This window comes from Rousettus aegyptiacus, unplaced genomic scaffold, assembly GCF_014176215.1.
Source record: "Rousettus aegyptiacus isolate mRouAeg1 unplaced genomic scaffold, mRouAeg1.p scaffold_m13_p_5, whole genome shotgun sequence".
Lineage (NCBI taxonomy): Eukaryota > Metazoa > Chordata > Mammalia > Chiroptera > Pteropodidae > Rousettus > Rousettus aegyptiacus.
This window is the reverse complement of record NW_023416308.1, coordinates 16,545,265-16,562,384: the sequence shown is the minus strand read 5'-3', so window position 1 is coordinate 16,562,384 and position 17,120 is coordinate 16,545,265. Positions and strand designations below refer to the sequence as shown.

The 17,120-nt window shown below is 54.9% G+C and overlaps 2 protein-coding genes across 3 annotated transcripts in view; both read right to left on the bottom strand.

The window, feature by feature from the left end:
- Nucleotides 1-3,992: 3,992 nt before the first annotated feature.
- On the bottom strand, nucleotides 3,993-8,421 carry CASTOR1 (cytosolic arginine sensor for mTORC1 subunit 1). Of its 2 annotated transcripts, none has more exons than XM_016135571.2 (9): nucleotides 8,257-8,421; nucleotides 7,613-7,683; nucleotides 6,248-6,435; nucleotides 6,019-6,151; nucleotides 5,628-5,754; nucleotides 5,074-5,187; nucleotides 4,883-4,965; nucleotides 4,701-4,795; nucleotides 3,993-4,577 (listed from the first exon to the last, which is right to left on the bottom strand). In XM_016135571.2, the coding sequence occupies exons 1-9, from the start codon at nucleotides 8,367-8,369 to the stop codon at nucleotides 4,509-4,511; spliced, it is 993 nt and encodes a 330-aa protein (XP_015991057.1). In that variant the 5' UTR covers nucleotides 8,370-8,421; the 3' UTR covers nucleotides 3,993-4,508. The 2 variants fall into 2 exon arrangements, with proteins under 2 accessions (XP_015991057.1, XP_015991064.1); XM_016135578.2 differs by having other exon boundaries at nucleotides 5,628-5,751; nucleotides 8,257-8,420.
- Nucleotides 8,422-10,779: 2,358 nt separating this feature from the next.
- TBC1D10A (TBC1 domain family member 10A) overlaps nucleotides 10,780-17,120 on the bottom strand; it is a 30,472-nt gene continuing 24,131 nt past the window's right edge. Inside the window, exons 4-9 of the mRNA XM_016135586.2 lie at nucleotides 14,348-14,454; nucleotides 13,526-13,640; nucleotides 13,381-13,446; nucleotides 12,503-12,692; nucleotides 12,223-12,377; nucleotides 10,780-11,636 (exon numbers count right to left, since the gene is read on the bottom strand). Of these exons, the coding sequence (XP_015991072.1) occupies nucleotides 11,139-11,636; nucleotides 12,223-12,377; nucleotides 12,503-12,692; nucleotides 13,381-13,446; nucleotides 13,526-13,640; nucleotides 14,348-14,454 (1,131 nt within the window). The 3' untranslated portion in view covers nucleotides 10,780-11,138. The remainder of the gene's footprint in view (nucleotides 11,637-12,222; nucleotides 12,378-12,502; nucleotides 12,693-13,380; nucleotides 13,447-13,525; nucleotides 13,641-14,347; nucleotides 14,455-17,120) is intronic.

The following is a 17,120-nucleotide window of genomic DNA, read 5'->3' as shown; positions in this document are numbered from 1 at the left end:
TGGGGGTGATCCTGGCTTTGGGAGAGAAGTCTAGGGCTAGGCACCGAGTGGTAGGGCAACCAGGAGAGCTGGTGCAGGCTGGGAGATCTCAAAGGCAGCCTTCCTGAGGAGGAGGGCTACCGAACCCTGGAAATCAGGGACTGAAGGGGCACGCTAAGGTTGTGCTCGGGAAAATGTGCTCGAACACCCAAATGAGAGGGAAACTGAGGCAGGGAGACCAGCAGGAAGTCTGGGGCAGCAACACAGGTGAAGACAACCATGGACTGAATCAGCACCTTTGGAAGCATGGGTGTCACAGCGGAGGGCCCAGGCTGAGGGGCTCGCGCACAGTGGGGCAGAAAGCACAGCCAGGCTCGCTTAGGCTGCAGACAGAGAAAGAGTGAGAGGTGAGGTAGGAGGAGATCAAGGAGGATGAGGCTGGCAGGGGGATGGGGTAGCAGAAGGTGAATGGGTGGGTGGGGTGGGGACCCAGAACAGCTCACCTCTCCCCTGGTGACTGCAGGGAGCCGGACCTTCTGGGATCAGGGAGAGGCAGGGAGCCCTGAGGGGGTGTGGGTCTAGGGACAGAAAGTGGGCAGAAGGGTACATACAGCATATGTGTGAACATGAAAACACAGCAGATGCAAACACACATGGACATAAAAAAAATTCCCTAGCTGCAGTCAGGAACAGACACACAGAAACACATACCACATATGCTCAAGGCACATACACAGGTACGGATGCACACTCCAGCAACACAGGACACGTGCAGAGATGGGGCCAGGCACATTGCTGATGCTCATACATAATCAGACGCACACACAGCCACAGACATGCAGATCTCCAACAAAGACACAGTGCGCACCGGGACACACTGACAGACACACGCATAGAGGCACACACACACACTTCCTGCCGAAACAGACTCATCGACACAGATGCACATCAAGGCCTGCATGCACTGCAAGTGTAGCCCTGCATACGCATGCCCACGCAGCACACGGACACCCGTACAGCTCATGCGTCCACTTGGCACTGTGACCAACCCCTCAGTTAAGAAACTCTGGACAGCCCGGTTTGAGGCATCCTGGGCTCCGAAACCCAGCACCAGGGCCTGCCTGGGAAAGTGAGACAAAAACCACGGCCATTGCCCAACACACCCATCTGGCCTGGCCCAGGGTCAGGGAGGAGCCAGGGCCAGGCCTCGCGTGCCTGCCCACGCACTCGTTGCCACCAGCAGCAGACATCCAGCCACCAACGCAGACAGCTGGGATTGCAAGGGATCTTGCGAAATCATCCTGTCCCTCAGGGTTCAGCTAAAGTGTCCCTTCCACCAGGAAACCTCCCCAGGCTCCTGTTGGCCCAGTTAATCTTTTTGAACTCTGGTTCTGCCATGCCCAGCTATTTGACCTTGGGCAAATCATTTCACCTCTCTGTGCTTCATCCCCCCCCCCCCCCCCCCCCCCCGCTCCCCGTAAAGGCAGATAAAGAGCATGTGCTGAATATATGAATGGAGCACCCCTTGCCCACATAGGGACGGGGGGAGCAGCTTCCCCGTGCTCACTCAGCTAGCTGCAGACTGGGCTCCCCCACTGGCTCCTGCTCAGTTCCTTTCCACCCAGTGGGATCCTGAAGCCTGGTGGAACATGGAGAAGGTGTGCAGTTTATTTTCCTCTCTATACAGGACCAAGAAGCCAGCTCTGGAGCAGCTTGGCAAGTATGGGACCACATGGCAGTGGGAGTGAGGACTTTAAACTCTGAATTTCTGCTTAAATATCTTCGAGGAGGATTAAGATGTCACTTCCTCTGTTTAGGCATGGAAATCAGAATGGGTGGAAATGAGCAGTGACTCTCCCCGCCTGAAGTTTCCTCATCTCCTTTCCCCACCCACCCGAACCCCCACCTGGGTCCACATCCTCCCAGTAGATACCAGACACCGGGCTAGCAGTCTGAAGGCTGAGAGCACCTTCCCACTCCCTGAGGAACTGTGGGCAGGGCCCTCCCAGGCCCAGGCTGCCATCTTTGTGAGGATGAGCACTCAGGCTCCACGGTCTTCGGCCTTGACTCTTGCACCCAGGAGCGGCTGTGCTGTGGACAGGTAAACTGGGGTTTCCAGGGCCGGGAAGACAAGGACATGGGCTGCATGCCATGAAGCATCCCCAACCCTGTTTATGAATAACCCAAGCTGAGTCCAACCCAAGGCCTGAGCTGACCAGACTGACTTCCTTTGCTCTAGGACCCTCTGAAAGCCTAGGTGGAATAAGGAGGTGGTTCCATGAGACCCCACCCTCAGCCTGGGACAGCTCAAGGGCTGTCTGATGATAGTATCTAGCGCCTCAGTCGTGGGTGAGGTCCAGGGTCACATCCCTGGAAGGTGCCCCTTCTCAGCTGAGTGTCCCCCAGGCACCTCCCAAGCCCAGCGCCTGACCCCAGCGGGGCTCGGTCTCCCTGGCACTCCCAGAGCAATCTTCCTTTTTGTGACCCACTGAAGGTTGAGGAGAGCTGGCCCAGGGACCCCCAAGGATACTCTGGGAGCTAAATTCCCTCTACACAGATACACACACATGTGGCAGAGACGCACATGGGCACACTGACCTCTAGGCCTGGGTTCCAAATCTGACTAGCCCACTGGGGCATGGCTGTGGCCCCCTCACCCGGGCCATTGCAAAGGGTAGCCCCAAGAACTAACTGATGCTGGTTTAGGATCTTGTTTAAGGGACCAGGTGAGGGCTAAGGCACTTAGAAAAATAGGATGACAGAAACATCGGCATCAGAAGGGATTCAGAGGGAGAGACAGAGGGACAGACCCCCGGAGCTGGATGTGGGGCCAGGAACTCTCTAGTTGCAGGTCAAATGGCCTCAATAATTCTGATTCTAAAGTCCCCACCTCAGCCCAGGACATCCCTTGAATAAGAGTCCAGGCCAGGCCCTCCAGGAAGAACCAGGGCCCCCCACCCCCATGAAAGACAAACTATAAAGAAATGGCCCCTTCCCCAGGCCGAGCTGGCCCAGGGTCCCCAACTGCTCACTCACCAGGTCAGGATGTGGTCTCGGCTCCTCTGATCTGCAGCCCCTGGGTCCTTAGGGTCAGGGCGGGCGCACTGCCAGAGGCCTGACCCCTGTTCTGACTTTTCTGGGGAGCCACAGAAGCTCTGAGTACGCCGAAGTCACACCCTTCTTCCCTTCCTGAGCGCGGGTGGGTCTGGGCTGAGGGCACCTGATAACCTCCCCTACGCATCTGTGGGGCCCCATCAGGCCACAGTGGAATCCCAGCCTCACGGAGTGGGGAGGTGGCCCATTCGTGACAGGAAACCCAGCCCCAGATGTGCTGACTGAGCCTCTAGCCCAGGCACATAGCCATTGAGAGCAGAACAGGCTCCAGGTGGCCTCCAGGGGCCTGTCTTGTCCTCTTGGCCAGGGAAAGCCAAGTGTGTGGACTCCTAGGTCCCCATTCTGACTGGCCCTCTCCCACCACTACTCCAGGAGAGCCCTGGTGATAAGAACTGATGGATCTCTTGGCCAACAGAGACTCCTAGAGAGACAGCCAAACTCAGGTGTGGTCCAAAAGAAAGCAGGTAACAGCCTGGAAGAAAGGTGCTCTTGAGCTCTCCTCAAGGGGGTTTCACAACAGCCACATCTGAGGTGGCAGGGAAAGCTGGGGGATCTCCAGGCAGAGGAGTCTGGAAGTTTCTGACCGTGTTCAAAATCTTCTGGACTATACTGGAAGCAGCAAAGAATGTAGAAAGAGCTCAGATTTCAGAGCCAGGCGGCCCTGGGTGGGAGTTATATAACCTTGGCTAAGTCACTTTACCTCTCAAAGCTTTGGTTTTTTCATCTGGAAAATGGTGATGGTTCATTTACCACTCCTGTGGTAAGAACTGAGTGAGGTAAGGTGAGCCTGACCCAAGCCAGCTCCACAGAGAGACCAGAACCTCAGGCAGAGGGACCAGAGGAGCAGCAGAGCAGGCATGGCTGAGGCTCAGACAACCCCCAAAGACCACAGCCCAGCCTGGTCACTACAAGCCCTTTATTAACAAGTTGATTTAAAAAAAAAAAAAAAAAAAAAGGAGAGAGAGATGTAAAAATACTTCTCTTGGAGGCCCCAGGATGGGGAGGCATTATCAGAACTCACTTGGCCAGGGAAGGCAACACAGCCAGAGAAAGAACGGAAATTAGGGCCCTGTCCAGGGAGCAGCTGGCACAGGGCACTAAGAGGGGGGAAGGCTCGGGCCTCAGGCAGGGAATGTGCAAACGCCGAGGCCGCCAAGGAATGATGGGTTGAGGGCTTCCCCGTGGAAACCCTGAGCACCGTGTTCCTCCATGTGGGCAGACGTGTGTGTCCACGTGAGAGCCGGTGCCTGCACGCAGCTTACATACAGAGAGCAGAAGGAGGGGTCCCCCTGCACAAATGGGGGAGGGAGGAAAGGAAAGTGGACTCGTCCCAGAGCTTAAGGAAATGGCTTAGAGAAGTCTCTGGAAGCCTGGGAACAAGGGGAGAGCACAGAGGCTGCTGTTCCTGTTGGGCCTCAGGAGCCCAGGCCCTCCTGCCGTCGCTGGAGGACCTCGATGACATTGCCGATGCCGTCCTCGGGCACCTGTGGGCAGGTGGGAGGGAAGGGTCAGGGCTACTCTGACTTCCTGTCCTGCTGAGACTACCCCCCACCCTTCTGGGCCTTGGTGTCCCTCGAGGGGCCCCCACCCCAGCCCGTGGTGCTCACCAGAGCATGGTCAAAGTTGAAGGTGCTGATGTAGTAGGCAGAGATGTCGGCTGCAGCCAGGGGACCCGCAATCTGGGCCACAATCCCACATTCATCTAAGGGTCGAGGAGGGGCCCATGTGGATCACATGGTCACCCCACAGACCCTTCCCAAGCCCCCAACACACAGGGAGTGGCCCTCACCAAAACCCAGGGGCTGTCCTCCGATGCGCACCATCCTCCACAGCTCTCCTGAGGAGCTGGTCAGCAGGAGGTCACTGGGGAACCTGGGGGATGCAGGGGCACCTGGTGATCTTAGTGTCTAATGCTCTACCTCCTTCCTCCCTGTACCTGGCTTAGGTTCTGTGGCCCACTTGGGGTCAGGAGTCACATACTTTTTCTGCGTCTCAGCATCCATGACGATGGAGATATAGCCCTCAATGAGGGAGAAGGCAAAAAACGTGATGGAGCTAGGTCCAGGATCTCCAGGGGCTGCCTCTTTGGGGGCACTGCGGAGGGACAGAAGGCTCATGTACTCTGCTAGGCATGCAGCCCACTTCATCCTCTCCCAGTCAGGGAGCAGCTGGACAGGCCCTCCTGTTTCTGGGCCACTTTCAATCCCTGTCTGAGGACCTTGATCACCTGATGGTACCAAGTGGGGATGGGGGAGGATGATGAACACTGCCTGTGCCAAAGATGCAGGACCCCAGGGCCAGAGGGCCTGACCACAGCGTGGCTCAGGGATGGCTCTGCAGGAAAGGGCTACAGCTGCAGCACTGAGACCTTCCCCAAACATCAGTGAAAAGTACATGGGCATCACAAGATGCCAGGAACCCAACATACAGAACAGGGCATATAGTTACAGAGCCAAAGGATGGGTGGAAGGTGATGGGACAGAACGTAGGGAACAATGGTGTGAGGACAAAGACTAAGTACAGAAGAGGCCCACCTGTGGGAGTAGAAGAGGACATCAATAAGGGTGGTGGCGATGGCTGGCAGTGTCTCAGGGTCCAGCGTGAGGACGCAAAAGCGGTTCTGCGGGCTCTGGATGGGATGTACTGTTGGGCTAGGTCCTGCTAGGGAGGAACCAGGAGGTGAAGAGTGAAAAAAGGACCACGGTCTGGGGCGCCCCCTGGTGGCTGGCCAGGGAGGGGCCTGGACTGGGCATAGGGTCCTGCCCTACAGGAAACCGCCTACATTTCCCCAGCCCCATCTCCCTATCTTGTGAGGTTATCAATGTTAGCTAGTCTCCCCTTACACAGACCCGCCCAAACGACTGATGGGCCCCAGTGGGAAGAGGAACCCCTCGCCCAAGTCTGGGTGTCAGAGGGCACCCTCACCATGCTGAGCGCGGGGAAAGCCATTGCTGGAATCATCCCTGGCAACAGGCACAGGCTCCCCGCCCACCTCTCGGTAAATGTCGAACTCCTGGGCCAGCGTGTGGATCACCACGGACAGGTCCTGCTCCCGCACCTGGGCCGCAGGGAGATGGCATATCACATGGGTCCCCAATCGCCCATGCCCACCTATGCACACCCTGCCCTACACCAGCACCTGTGAGAAACTCACCAGGATGAAGTCTGTCTGATAAGTGGACAGCATCAGCACGGACACATGGTGCTCCGCCAGTGGTGCAATGACTGAACGGGCGATTTTGGTGACCCCGGCAGCTTGCACTGCTGTGCCGCTGTGGGATGACACGTTCATCACCAGCCATGTGGCCTCAGCCACTTGCAGGAACTCAGATGGGGGCAGCTCTGAGGACAGAGTGCACATAACTGGTCAGGGCTTGCAGGGCTGGCCCCAGCCTCTCGGATTCCTCGTCTGAGCGTAAGGTTGGGTCCGAGAGTTGGGGCTGTGTCTCTCTCCCCCAAGTTCTGTTCCTGATATCTACACGTATACAAGAACTGAGACGTGCTTCAGGTGCTGGCCTGCCAGGGATCTAAACTATTCAGTTAAGATCAGAGCCCCAGATTCAGAAAGACCTGTGTTCAAACCTCAGCTTTGCCATTTACTTGCTGTTGACCTGATGCAAATGATTTAACTTCTCTGAGTCTCAGTTTCCTCAACTGTAAAATGGGATGACAGACAGTATCTACCTCATGACAGTGTTCTGTGGGTTAACAGAGGCTTTATACCATGTGTCACCAGGAGGGGGCGCCAGTAGATCGGGTAGGTTGGTGGATGCCCTTCCCCATTAATCAGACCTAACCTTTCCTACAATACAAAACAGGGAAACAAAGGCCTGAAGCAGCCAGCACAATAGAAGATGGACCAAGCCCTAGTTGGCTGTCTTGAGACTTCAGGGTTGTGAGGATGGATCAGGCTGGCAGAAATAGAAGCCATATGTCAGCTACAGGGGCAAAGGAGGAACAGGGCTGGTGTACAGTCTAGACCAGGGGCCCAGGGCCAGGCTGGCTGCTAATTGCCCAAGCACAGCCAGGAGGTCCCCAAAGACCATGCCCTGGGTTGGCTGCCTGCTCCTGCATTCCTTTCCAAATCCTCAAACTCCTGGAGTTCCCAGACCAGCCCAGGAGGTGATGGCCAGCACCAGGGAGAGAAGTCCAGGGGGAAATAATGGCCAGGCGCTGTAACAGCCACAGGAACCTCTGATTCTTGCCAGGAAGTGTAACTGAGGCCCCGCTGCTGGTCTGGGGCTGCTAAGTGCCCTTCATATACAGCCCATTTATAAAGCCCTCATGGGACCCTATTATATTAGAACCATAATTATGCTCCTTTACATAAGAGGAAACAAACAGCTCAGAGAGGGGAAGTGACTTGCTCAAGGGCACACAGCCAGTGAGTGGTGGAGTCGAATAAAAGCCCAGATGCATCTGCCTTCAAGGCTTCAGCTCCCAGAACACTGGACCCCAGCATCTGGTGAGAATCCCGCAAAGAGCATAGCGCGACATCCCTCCCCAGCCCAGCCCCCACCTTTGAAGCCCTCCTCGTCCACCATGAGCGTGTAATCCTCGGGAGTCTCCGTCAGGCTGAAGAACTTGCACCTGGTTGGGGGTTGGGCGCAGGGGACGGATAGACTTCGCTCCAACCCTCCGAAAAGACACCCCCCGCCCCGGGCTCCTCTCAGCCCCCTCAAGCCTTAATTTTCTCTCAGCGGCAGTGGGCGTGGGCCCTATCTCCGGAATCGCGAACTGTTTACTGCCTCCCGACCTTCGCAGGAGCCCCCCGCCCCTCCACTTTGGGAGGGAGGAGAGGCTCGCCCGCGGCAACAGCCCCAGGGCATCTGACCTGGGGTCCCCTAGACTGGCCCCTCTGACCCGATGGGAGGCGTCTGGAAGAAGCTCTCGCAGACGTCAGGAAGGAATGCCCCCAGCTGACACCTCTCGAAGTTAAGCATTGCATACCCCAGGCTGTTTGCGCCTTAGCTGGCCCGGGATAGGCGGCGGTCCCAGGGAGGGTAAGCCCAGGCCAGATGGCGGCCGGGGTGGTGTGGAAGGGCCCTCCCCGCCCACTGCCGCTCACCTCCGCTCGCCTCGTGGCAACCCTAATCTCCTGACCCCGTCCCGGAGCAACAGTGGAGCCCACCCCAATCTGTGCCCCGGAACCCCGGCGCGCACCGGTTTCGGCGGGGCAGGAATAGCAGCTTGATGAGAGGGTGAGTGTAGAGCCAGAGACCCGGGCGGGCGAGGCTGAGCACCCGCACCCGGTGCTCTAAGATGTGCAGCTCCATCGCGGTCGGAGCCGACCGGACCCCGCCGCCAACCAGACCCAAGCCGCGCCGGGGGCGGGGCAGGGGGGCGGGGCCGGAGACTTAAAGGAGCCGCTGCACCGCCGCGTTCACATCGCGGGCTACGCCTGGGACCCGCCCTGCCGCGTGCCGCGTACTGCTCCTGACGGCCACGCCCCGAGGAACGCGCGGCCTATTCAGGGTGGCCACGCCTCCTTCTTCCGACAGAGCCTCACCCCGCTCTAGTCTGCCAAGCCCCGCCCGGGCTGACTACGCCCGTTTAACTTTGGTTTAGGGATCTCCAGAGGACCCCACCCCCGTCGCGTTCTCCAGACCCCGCCCTCTCCTCTGGCTCCGCCCTTTCCGCAGGTTGCCAATCTTGGGGTGGGAAGTGTGCGTGAACTGTGGGGTCGTTTCTGTCCTTTGGACCCCTATGTGGGTCTGGAAGGGCCGTGAGGTGAGTCGAGGCTAGGTTGGGACCAGAGCACTGCCCACAAATGCCTGGAGCATGGAGAGATAGGGTCCTACTCTGCAGCTCGGGCAGCCTTATGATTCTCCACCAACAAAGTATCCTCGTGTCTTTCTCCCTCCTTCCTCTAATGGAAGAAGAAAGCTCCCCCCGCCCCCAGGTCACAGAGATTGGAAGGGCCCCATCCACCTCTGAGCAATGCACTGTTGTTGGGTAGGGCACTGAAGGTAGCCAGGCCTAAGGAGAACCCTCAAGAATAAGTGCCTGGGCCAGGAATGACCAAGGCTCAGACTTCAGGGGACAAGTCCATGCATCTGGGGCTCACTGGGTAATAAATGTCAGACCTGAGCCTTGAGCCCTGCTGAGGCTTCTCAAAGCCTGCAGCCATTAGTAGAACCTAGTTGGGCTGGGCACATCTAAACTTGCTTAATGCCCAAGGAGGCCCCAAGTGCTGGCAGATGCCCCAGATCTGAGGCTTATTAGGACTAGCTTGGGCTCATTTTGGCATTATGTTCTGCTCAGGCCTCTTCAGGTCTAAGAAGACCCCAAGGCTGAGCAGGCTTCAGCACACCTCTGCTGGCCCAGTAGCAGGACCCAGCATGCTCCAGGGGACTCTTGTCTGGCCCAAGCATCTTCAGGTTTCAAATCTGATGTTTTGAACTAAGCAGGTTAAAGCAGGCCTGCACAGGCCTCCCGCCTGCCCGGGAGCCTTCAATATAGGTGGGTAGAAGCTGGGCAGTACCTTTCCTCCCTAGACTCTCTGGCTCTGGGTTCACATGGAACACTGTGTAACTACCACATCCTGGCCTGTCCCCTGGAGGGTCAGGAAGAGGGGACTCCTCAAAGGCTGAGCCCTTCATCTCATTGATAGTGCAGATGAGGTGGAAAACCAGAGGTGAGGGTTGGGAGGCAGGAAGCAGATAACCTGCCCTGACAGGCTCTTATGAACCTTGACCTCCTCAGGCCTCAGTATCCCCAGCTGTACTAGAACAAAATGTTCCAGGCCAAGACCCTGCAATGCCTGAAAGCTCCTAGGGAGGCTCTAGTCCCTCTCCAGTCCCCTCCCCCCATGGCCTGGCCCAGCTTGGTGGCCTGCCAGGAACAGCCGCTATTGTTTGACTGGAAAAGCTGCTTCCTCAGCAGAAGGGGGGCCTCTCCCAGGGACACCCTGTCCGTACCCTCACCAGTCATCAGGTTGTGACTATAATGCCCGCCTGGGCCTTCAATAGCAGAGTCGGGTCACCTGGCACCCTGGTCAAAAGAGGCAACTGAGGGGCTCTTGCATGCAAATTTGGACCAGCTTTACCTTTCCCACTCAGCTCCTCGGTTGCCTCATCTGTCAAATGAGGACAATAATAGAGCCTACCTGATCAGCTGGTGACACAACCAGCTTAGTGTGGCACATGCTAAGTGCTCAGTAAATGACAGGTGGCCTTTTATCAAAGACCAGGACTTCTCCCCTCACCTCTCTCCTCTAATGGAGGCTCAGGCTGAACATGTGAGGGCATTCATGGTCTCCTACCCCTAGCACCAGCACTCAACCTGGAATGAACACTCAGAATCTTATTGGAGTCCAAAGTGGCATCCAGGCTGGTCCTTAAGGAAGAAGACCCTTAAAGGGCTTCCTTAAGGACCCCCACTCTGTCAGTGATCAGTAGGAATCAAGGCCTGAGGAGCAGGCCCTGCTCTGTCCCAACACTGGGCTCCAGCCCTGGTGACCTTCGCCCATGGCAGATGGTAGATATGGGACAGAGGAGGGGGTGAGGGAAAATGGGGGCCAGGAACAGGGACTGGCCCTGGACGTGGCATCCCCTCTGGCAAATGTACTTCTCAGAGAGACTCTAGTGCTGGACTAGGGTCAGGATGGGGGCTTGTAGGGCATGGAGAAGAGATACTGAGCACCAGGGATGGCACTCCATTCCCAGTCCCTAGCAGCACACCAGCTCTCTACACAAGACTGTTTATTTCTGTACAAAACCATGTTTCTATTTTACACAAAGAACACCCCACTCTTCACCCCACCCTCTCCCCTCATGTCAGTGCCCTAGCCCTGGGAAGCATCCCCCCAGAAGGAGGGGCCTGAATGAGGCCCTCACTCCTGCTTGCCCCAGCTGGGCCAGCCTGAGCTCCACTAGAGATAATAAATAAAGAGGCTCAAGCAGAATCTGTGCTGGGCCAGCCAGACTCTCTACACCCAGTGACCAGGCAGCTCAGCCCTCAGAGGGTGGGCAGGCCCTGGACTGTCAGTCCGTGAACCATGTAGGTGTGTGGAGACCCCGCCCTGGAGGCCTGAGCTGCCGGGGTTACAAGTAGGTGTCCTCACTCTCCTGGGATGTCAGGCTCTCCTGGGAGCGGTGATGGGCTGAATCCTGAGGAACTGAATCCTGGGGAGCTGAGTCCTGGGGGGCTAGGTCCTGGTGGACTGGGTCCTTTGGGGGCACATCCTGTGGGGGACATGCATTTCCCACAGCGGGCACCAACTTGGCTTGACTTGAGGTCGAAGTCTTGTCCAGCTGCCCACTCTCCTTTGCCTGTTTCTGCTGCTCCTTTTCCTTCTGGCTCTGCTTGAGTGGCTTGGGCTTGCCTTTGGAACCAGTGAGGAGGGCATCTGGTGGCAGGCGGATGGACGGTGAAGGTTGCAGGGTAGGCCGGGGGCCTGGCTCTGCCTCCAGGATGGCCTTGGCGCCATGCAGCCTGGGTGGGGAGCGGCACTGCAGCTCACCACGGGTTTCCTGCCAGCGCCGCAGCTGGATGAGGTGCTCTCGCTCAATCTGGCGCTCTGTCACTGGCAACTCTACCACCTGTGACAGGCAGGTAGGCATTAGGAAGAACTTTCCCCTCTGCCTCCCAGCCTGGGCTCCTGCTCTGCCTCAGCATCCCCTAATCCTGGTTGCTAAAGGCTGACCCTAGGAAGAATAAAGGTCTGGTCCCTGCAATGGTCACAAGTCCCAGAGCTGAGTGCCAGGTAAGCCAGGCACTTGAGACCCAGTGCCTTAGAGAAGAAAGCTGCCCACAACTCATGACTCTACTTGCCTGTGTTACCTAATTATAGCCCCTGAGAGAGTAAAATCTACAAACGGAAGAAAAAAGGGAAAATAAGGCTAAATCCATGGATGTGGTACCAGGGAGGAAGAGGGAGTGACAGGTTGCAGCTCCTCTCATTCCCAAGTGGTTGAGAACAGGGAAGGTCCTACAGCCTAGGCCTCTCTGTGCCCCTCTTCTTGTTCAGATAGCAGGATGAGATCTACCCACACCACCCTGGGCTGCTGAGCACTGGGCCTGGCACCAGTGATATAGCCTCAGGGGAAGAGGGTTATCAGACTCCCCTCCAAAGGGTCCTACATCTCCCCCTCCCTCCCAGTGGTGAGAGGAAGGTGTGGGCCGCACCTCCTGGACCAAGAAAGCCTCCTGCATGATCTTGGGGCTGAGGCTCCGCAGCCGCTCGATAGTCTCATACTGGCCCTGGCAGGCCTTGAGCTTCTCCGGGGAGCCCAGCGCATGCTTCAGCAGCACCAACCCCACCCGAAAGATGATCTTGACTCCTGCAGGAAGGGGGTAGGGTGGCTGGTGAATGCAAGGGGGCCTTTAAGGAGTTTCCTTGAAAATGGAGGCCCCCACCATGGGCTGGGCTGGGGGCAGGGGTGCTCCCCCGAGATCAGCCCAGTACCTTCGCAGAAGAACATGTCCCAGACGCGCAGAACAGAGCTCCAGGGCAGGGTGCGGGCAAAGGCACACATGAACCACTCTGTCATGTAGAGTAGCGGGTCAATCTTCTGCCGGCTGAGGTGCTTGTGGGCCACAGGCGACACCTTCTGCAGCAGCGAGAAGAGGATCTCCCCATCCAGCTGGATCGCCTCCTAAGGGGACAGTGAGGCCATGACCATGGGCCTGCAGTAGCCAAGGAAGGGACTGCACCTGGCCATCAGCACCAGACAGGCATTCATTTATTCTTCAGACGGCTACTGCCTGCAGGAAGCCAGCCTTGTGCCGGGATACAATGATGAACAAAACAACCAGCTGGTTCCCCTCGTGAGTGTGTAGTGAAAAGGGGCAGACAGACATGAGTCACAGGAGCAAAAAGACTAGGGAGAGGGTGAGGGAGGCTAAGTGCCCAGGACATGGCAGGTCCAGGAATGCTGGATGAGCATGTGCTGGAGGTCCCACCTGTCAGGGTCAAGGAAAGCTCCCCAAGGGCAGAAAGATGAGGGGAAGGAGGAGTTATCAGAAGAAAGAAGGGAAGGAAAAGGGCAGAGGTTTAAGCCTATGCCAAGGCCAAAGCAGGAAGGAACTTGGTGGAGGAACCGTGATCTTGCCAAATGGCCGGTCAGCTGGAGGCTGAGATGGTGGCAAGAGTGGAAGTGATGATGCTGGAGCCTGGGAGACCTGACTCTGGCAGCCCTGGGACCAGCCTGAAAGCAACAGAAGGCTGGGAAGGTTTCAAATAGGGGCAGAGGTGCCTATGGAGAGAGAGGCCTGGAGAGGCCAAAGTGGTGTCCAGCCTGGGGCAGGTCCCAGCCTAGGTCCTGGGTCTAAGCAAGCACTCACCAGTTTCTCACTGTAATAGCCAGGCAGGTACTTCTCACAGATCTGTACCAGGCACCAAAAGGCTTGCTGTAGGTGAGAAAGACATAAGACCTTGCTGCTGGGTGTTCCTTGCCCACCCACTTGCCTGCCCAGGGCCTCGTGATACCTCAGCAGGCATGTGCATGAGCAGGACAGCGGCGATGGGTGCCTGAGCCTGGCAGTAGCCCTCCTCAGGTCGGTACAGTGTGTAGGCCTTCAGCACACGGAATAGGTCCTGTTGGCTGTGGAGAGGCCAAAAATGGAAGGGATGACAGATGTGGTGACTCTGCTACCCATTGCCCTCACCTGTGCCCCCACTAGACTAGATCTATCTCAAAATTTGTACTTCTCTGGAGAGGGGATGTAACCTGATTCTGGTCACCAAAGGGGTCAGTCTCCCACTGCAGCACATGGATTCTCACATGACCAGAAGATGGAGGCAGGGAGGGACTACCCCATTTGATAGGTAAGAGCAGAGCCTCAAAGAGAAAGCAGGGGAGCAGGGGGCAAGTCCAGGGCAGGATGCCATATACAGGGTAAGGATGTGTCAGGGACTGGAAGTATGGGCCCCTCACCTAGAAGCTATGACCCCTCAGCCAGGCCAGCTTTGTCCCAGGTGTCTGGGATCCCCTGGCCCACCACATCTCTCCTATTCTACATACCCTCTGCTCACCCAACTATCTCTAACCCTCTTTCTCTCACCAAAACCTGTTTCCAGAAGAGGGCCAGGCTGGGCAAAGTTCTAATACTCTGAGGAGTAAATGAGGAAAGTTGCCCCAGAGGTAAGAAGAGACACTAAGAGGACCCATCAGACTCAAACCAAAGAAGGGAAACTCTAAAAGTGGAGTCTGGGGTTCCCCAGATACCCACAAACTGGTTTTACCTCCTCTCGTTCCTGAGGGACAAGGCCTTAAAGCCACCTCCAGACTACTATGACCAGCCTGCTCACCCATGGCCTCCCCGGGACACAAACATCTCATGAAAAGGGAATTGCCGGTGCAAGTCACGCTCAATCACGTCCAGCCACTTGGAGTCCCCAGGGGCCATGTCCAGCTCCTGGAAGCAAGATCAAGGACACATATTAGGAGTTAGGTTAGGATGATACAACTGTCCCAGGTATTGAAGGAACCCCCAACGAAAGGCAATGCCCACCCAATTCCATTATGGACCAGGTCTTCCTGGGGACAGGTCAGGAAGCCCAGGTCAGAAGTCTGGGCAGCAGAAAAGAGGCAGAGCAGGGAAGGGCCCTGGAAAGCCTGAGGGGTGATCCTGGTTCCAGGAAGAACAGTGTAGGTAAGAATGTCTGTCAGCTGTAGCTATAAGTAACTGCTAAATATTTCATTCGGGACTCACTTATACACCTTATGTCACATTCTTAAGATGGAAGGCTATCATCCAAGCAATAGCTATCACCTGTTAGCACCACTCTGAGCCATCAGTGGGCCTCACTGACTCTTCTCAGCTCCAAAAGACAGGTCCTGTCATTACACTATTCACAGATGAGGATCAAAGAAAAGTCATTTACTCAAGGTCTTATGGTTAGAAAAATGGTGGAGCTGGGCCTGGAAGCTAGGTTGACTCAGAGCTGTCAATCCCAATTTCTCTGCTACCTGTCTCCCTGTGCAAGTGGAGTTGCCTATTCAGGAAGCGGTGTATGTGTGTGTGCATGTCATCTGCACAAGTGCTATCTTAAAGGACATGACAGTTGTCAAACCATTAACCTCAGAGCTAACTATGGGTGCTCTGGGGTTTCAATAAAGTAATTCTTTTCTTTGAACTTCTGTGAACATTTTAAGCATGAGTACCATTTATAAAAAACAAAGTACAGTTGACCTTTGAACAGCATGGGTTTGAATTGCAGAGGTTCACTTATATGTGGATGTTTTTAAAATTTACTTTTAAATTATAGTTGCTATGCAATATTATGTTCATTTCCGGCATATGACATAGTAATTAGATATGTTTATAACTCATGAAGTGATCACCCCAATAAGCCCAGAACCCATCTGACACCATACATAGTTATTACAATATTATTGACTATATTCGCTATGCTGTACTTTATAGCCCCGTAACTGCCAATTTTGTACTTCTTAAAATTTTGTACTTTCAACCTTTCACCCGTCCCCACAACCCTTCCCATTTGGCAACCATCAGTTTGTTCTCTGTATCTGAGTTTCTGTTTCATTTTGTTTGTCCATTTGTTTTGTTTTTTAGATTACACATATAAGTGAAATTGTATGGTATTTGTCTTTCTCTGTCCGACTTATTTCACTTAACATAATACTCTCTAGATCCATCCACGTTGTCACAAATGGCAATATTTCACTCTTTTTTATAGCTGAATAATATTCTAGTGTATATATGTACCACATCTCTTTATCTTTTTGTCTATCAATGGACACCTGGGTTACTTCCATATCTTGGCTATTGTAAATTATGCTACAATGAACATAGGGACGCATATGTCTTTTCAAATTAGTATTTTTAATATATACGGACTTTTAAATTCCTCATGTAAGTAGACCCACATAGTTCAAAGCCATGTTGTTCAAGGGTCAACTGTGCTTTCAATCCAAGGTTGAAAATTTGTGTACACAGAGAACCAACTTAAGTTATACATGGATTTTTGACTGGATGGGGGGTCAGCATCCCTAACCCCTGTGTTGTTCAAGTGTCAACTGTACTACACAGAAGTCATTTCTTGGTCATTTGAGATGTTTTACATCTTGGTTTGCATGTTAGTTACACCGATGTGTATTTGTCAAAACTCACTGAACTGCACACTTAAGTTGTGCATTTTACTCTATGTAAATTCATATCCCAACTTAAAAGAAAATAAAAAGGAAACCCAGAGGGCTGAGCAGGGAAGCAGACTAAGTACACGTTGTCTTCAGGAGTAGGGCAATGCCAGGGGAGACTGCAGGAGGAAGGCTGGGTCTTGGGCAAATGCGCCAAGTGGGCACAGGCCCAGGTCCAGGCCCTGACTGGCAGGGACTTCATACAAGTCACTTTACCTCATTGGGGGTGTTCCAGCACTAAACTAAAGAACCCGGGTACCAGATAACTTGACATATGAAAATAAACACTCAGAGAAAAAGCTGATGGAGTGGTCAAGGCTGGAAGGTGGTGGAAGGGGCCGGGAGTTTCCAGAGAGGGCCCTTGAATAGGCACACAGCTAAAGAGGTAAGTATGCAACCTCTATAGCCGCACATGTCCTTAAGATGGGGTGGGGGCTATATTTGCCCTATGTACCCCAAAGTCAGGCACAGGACTGGGTACTGTCTGAGTACAGTGCAGGTTTGCTTTTGTCAGAAAGGGTTGGAGGGTCCCACAAATTCTCCTGAGGATTCCTGTGAGGTAGGGACCTCAGAATCCAAAGAGTTAGTTCCTAGGATATTCTTGCCTAGTTACCTCAGCAGCCCAAGGTGCTCAATCACACATGAGTGGGTGAGAACAGAAAAGATGTAGCTGAAGGGCCTGTGGGGAGAAAGGGTGCTAGGAGTAAAAGGCAGGTCTCAGCCACTGGCAGATGATCCAGCTACTAAAGCCTGAGGGAACGGGCACCATCTTGAGGTGAAGCTGGAGAAAAAAACCAAGTGAGAAAAGGATGGAAGGTCCTGCCTGCCCTGCCCAAGCAAAGAGGAAGAAATAGTAAGTGCAGGAGAAAACAGAGCCACCAGGGATGCAGAACCTGCCCTGACAGCTGAGGTTGGGGTTGG

Excerpts from the sequence above, each read along its gene's own strand:
- CASTOR1 (XM_016135571.2), bottom strand. The coding sequence starts at position 8,369 with ATGGAGCTGCACATCTTAGAGCACCGGGTGCGGGTGCTCAGCCTCGCC. Across the intron at positions 6,436-7,612 it reads GGACGAGGAGGGCTTCAAAG|AGCTGCCCCCATCTGAGTTC; the intron begins GTGGGGGCTGGG and ends CTCTGTCCTCAG. Across the intron at positions 4,578-4,700 it reads TCAACTTTGACCATGCTCTG|GTGCCCGAGGACGGCATCGG; the intron begins GTGAGCACCACG and ends ACCTGCCCACAG.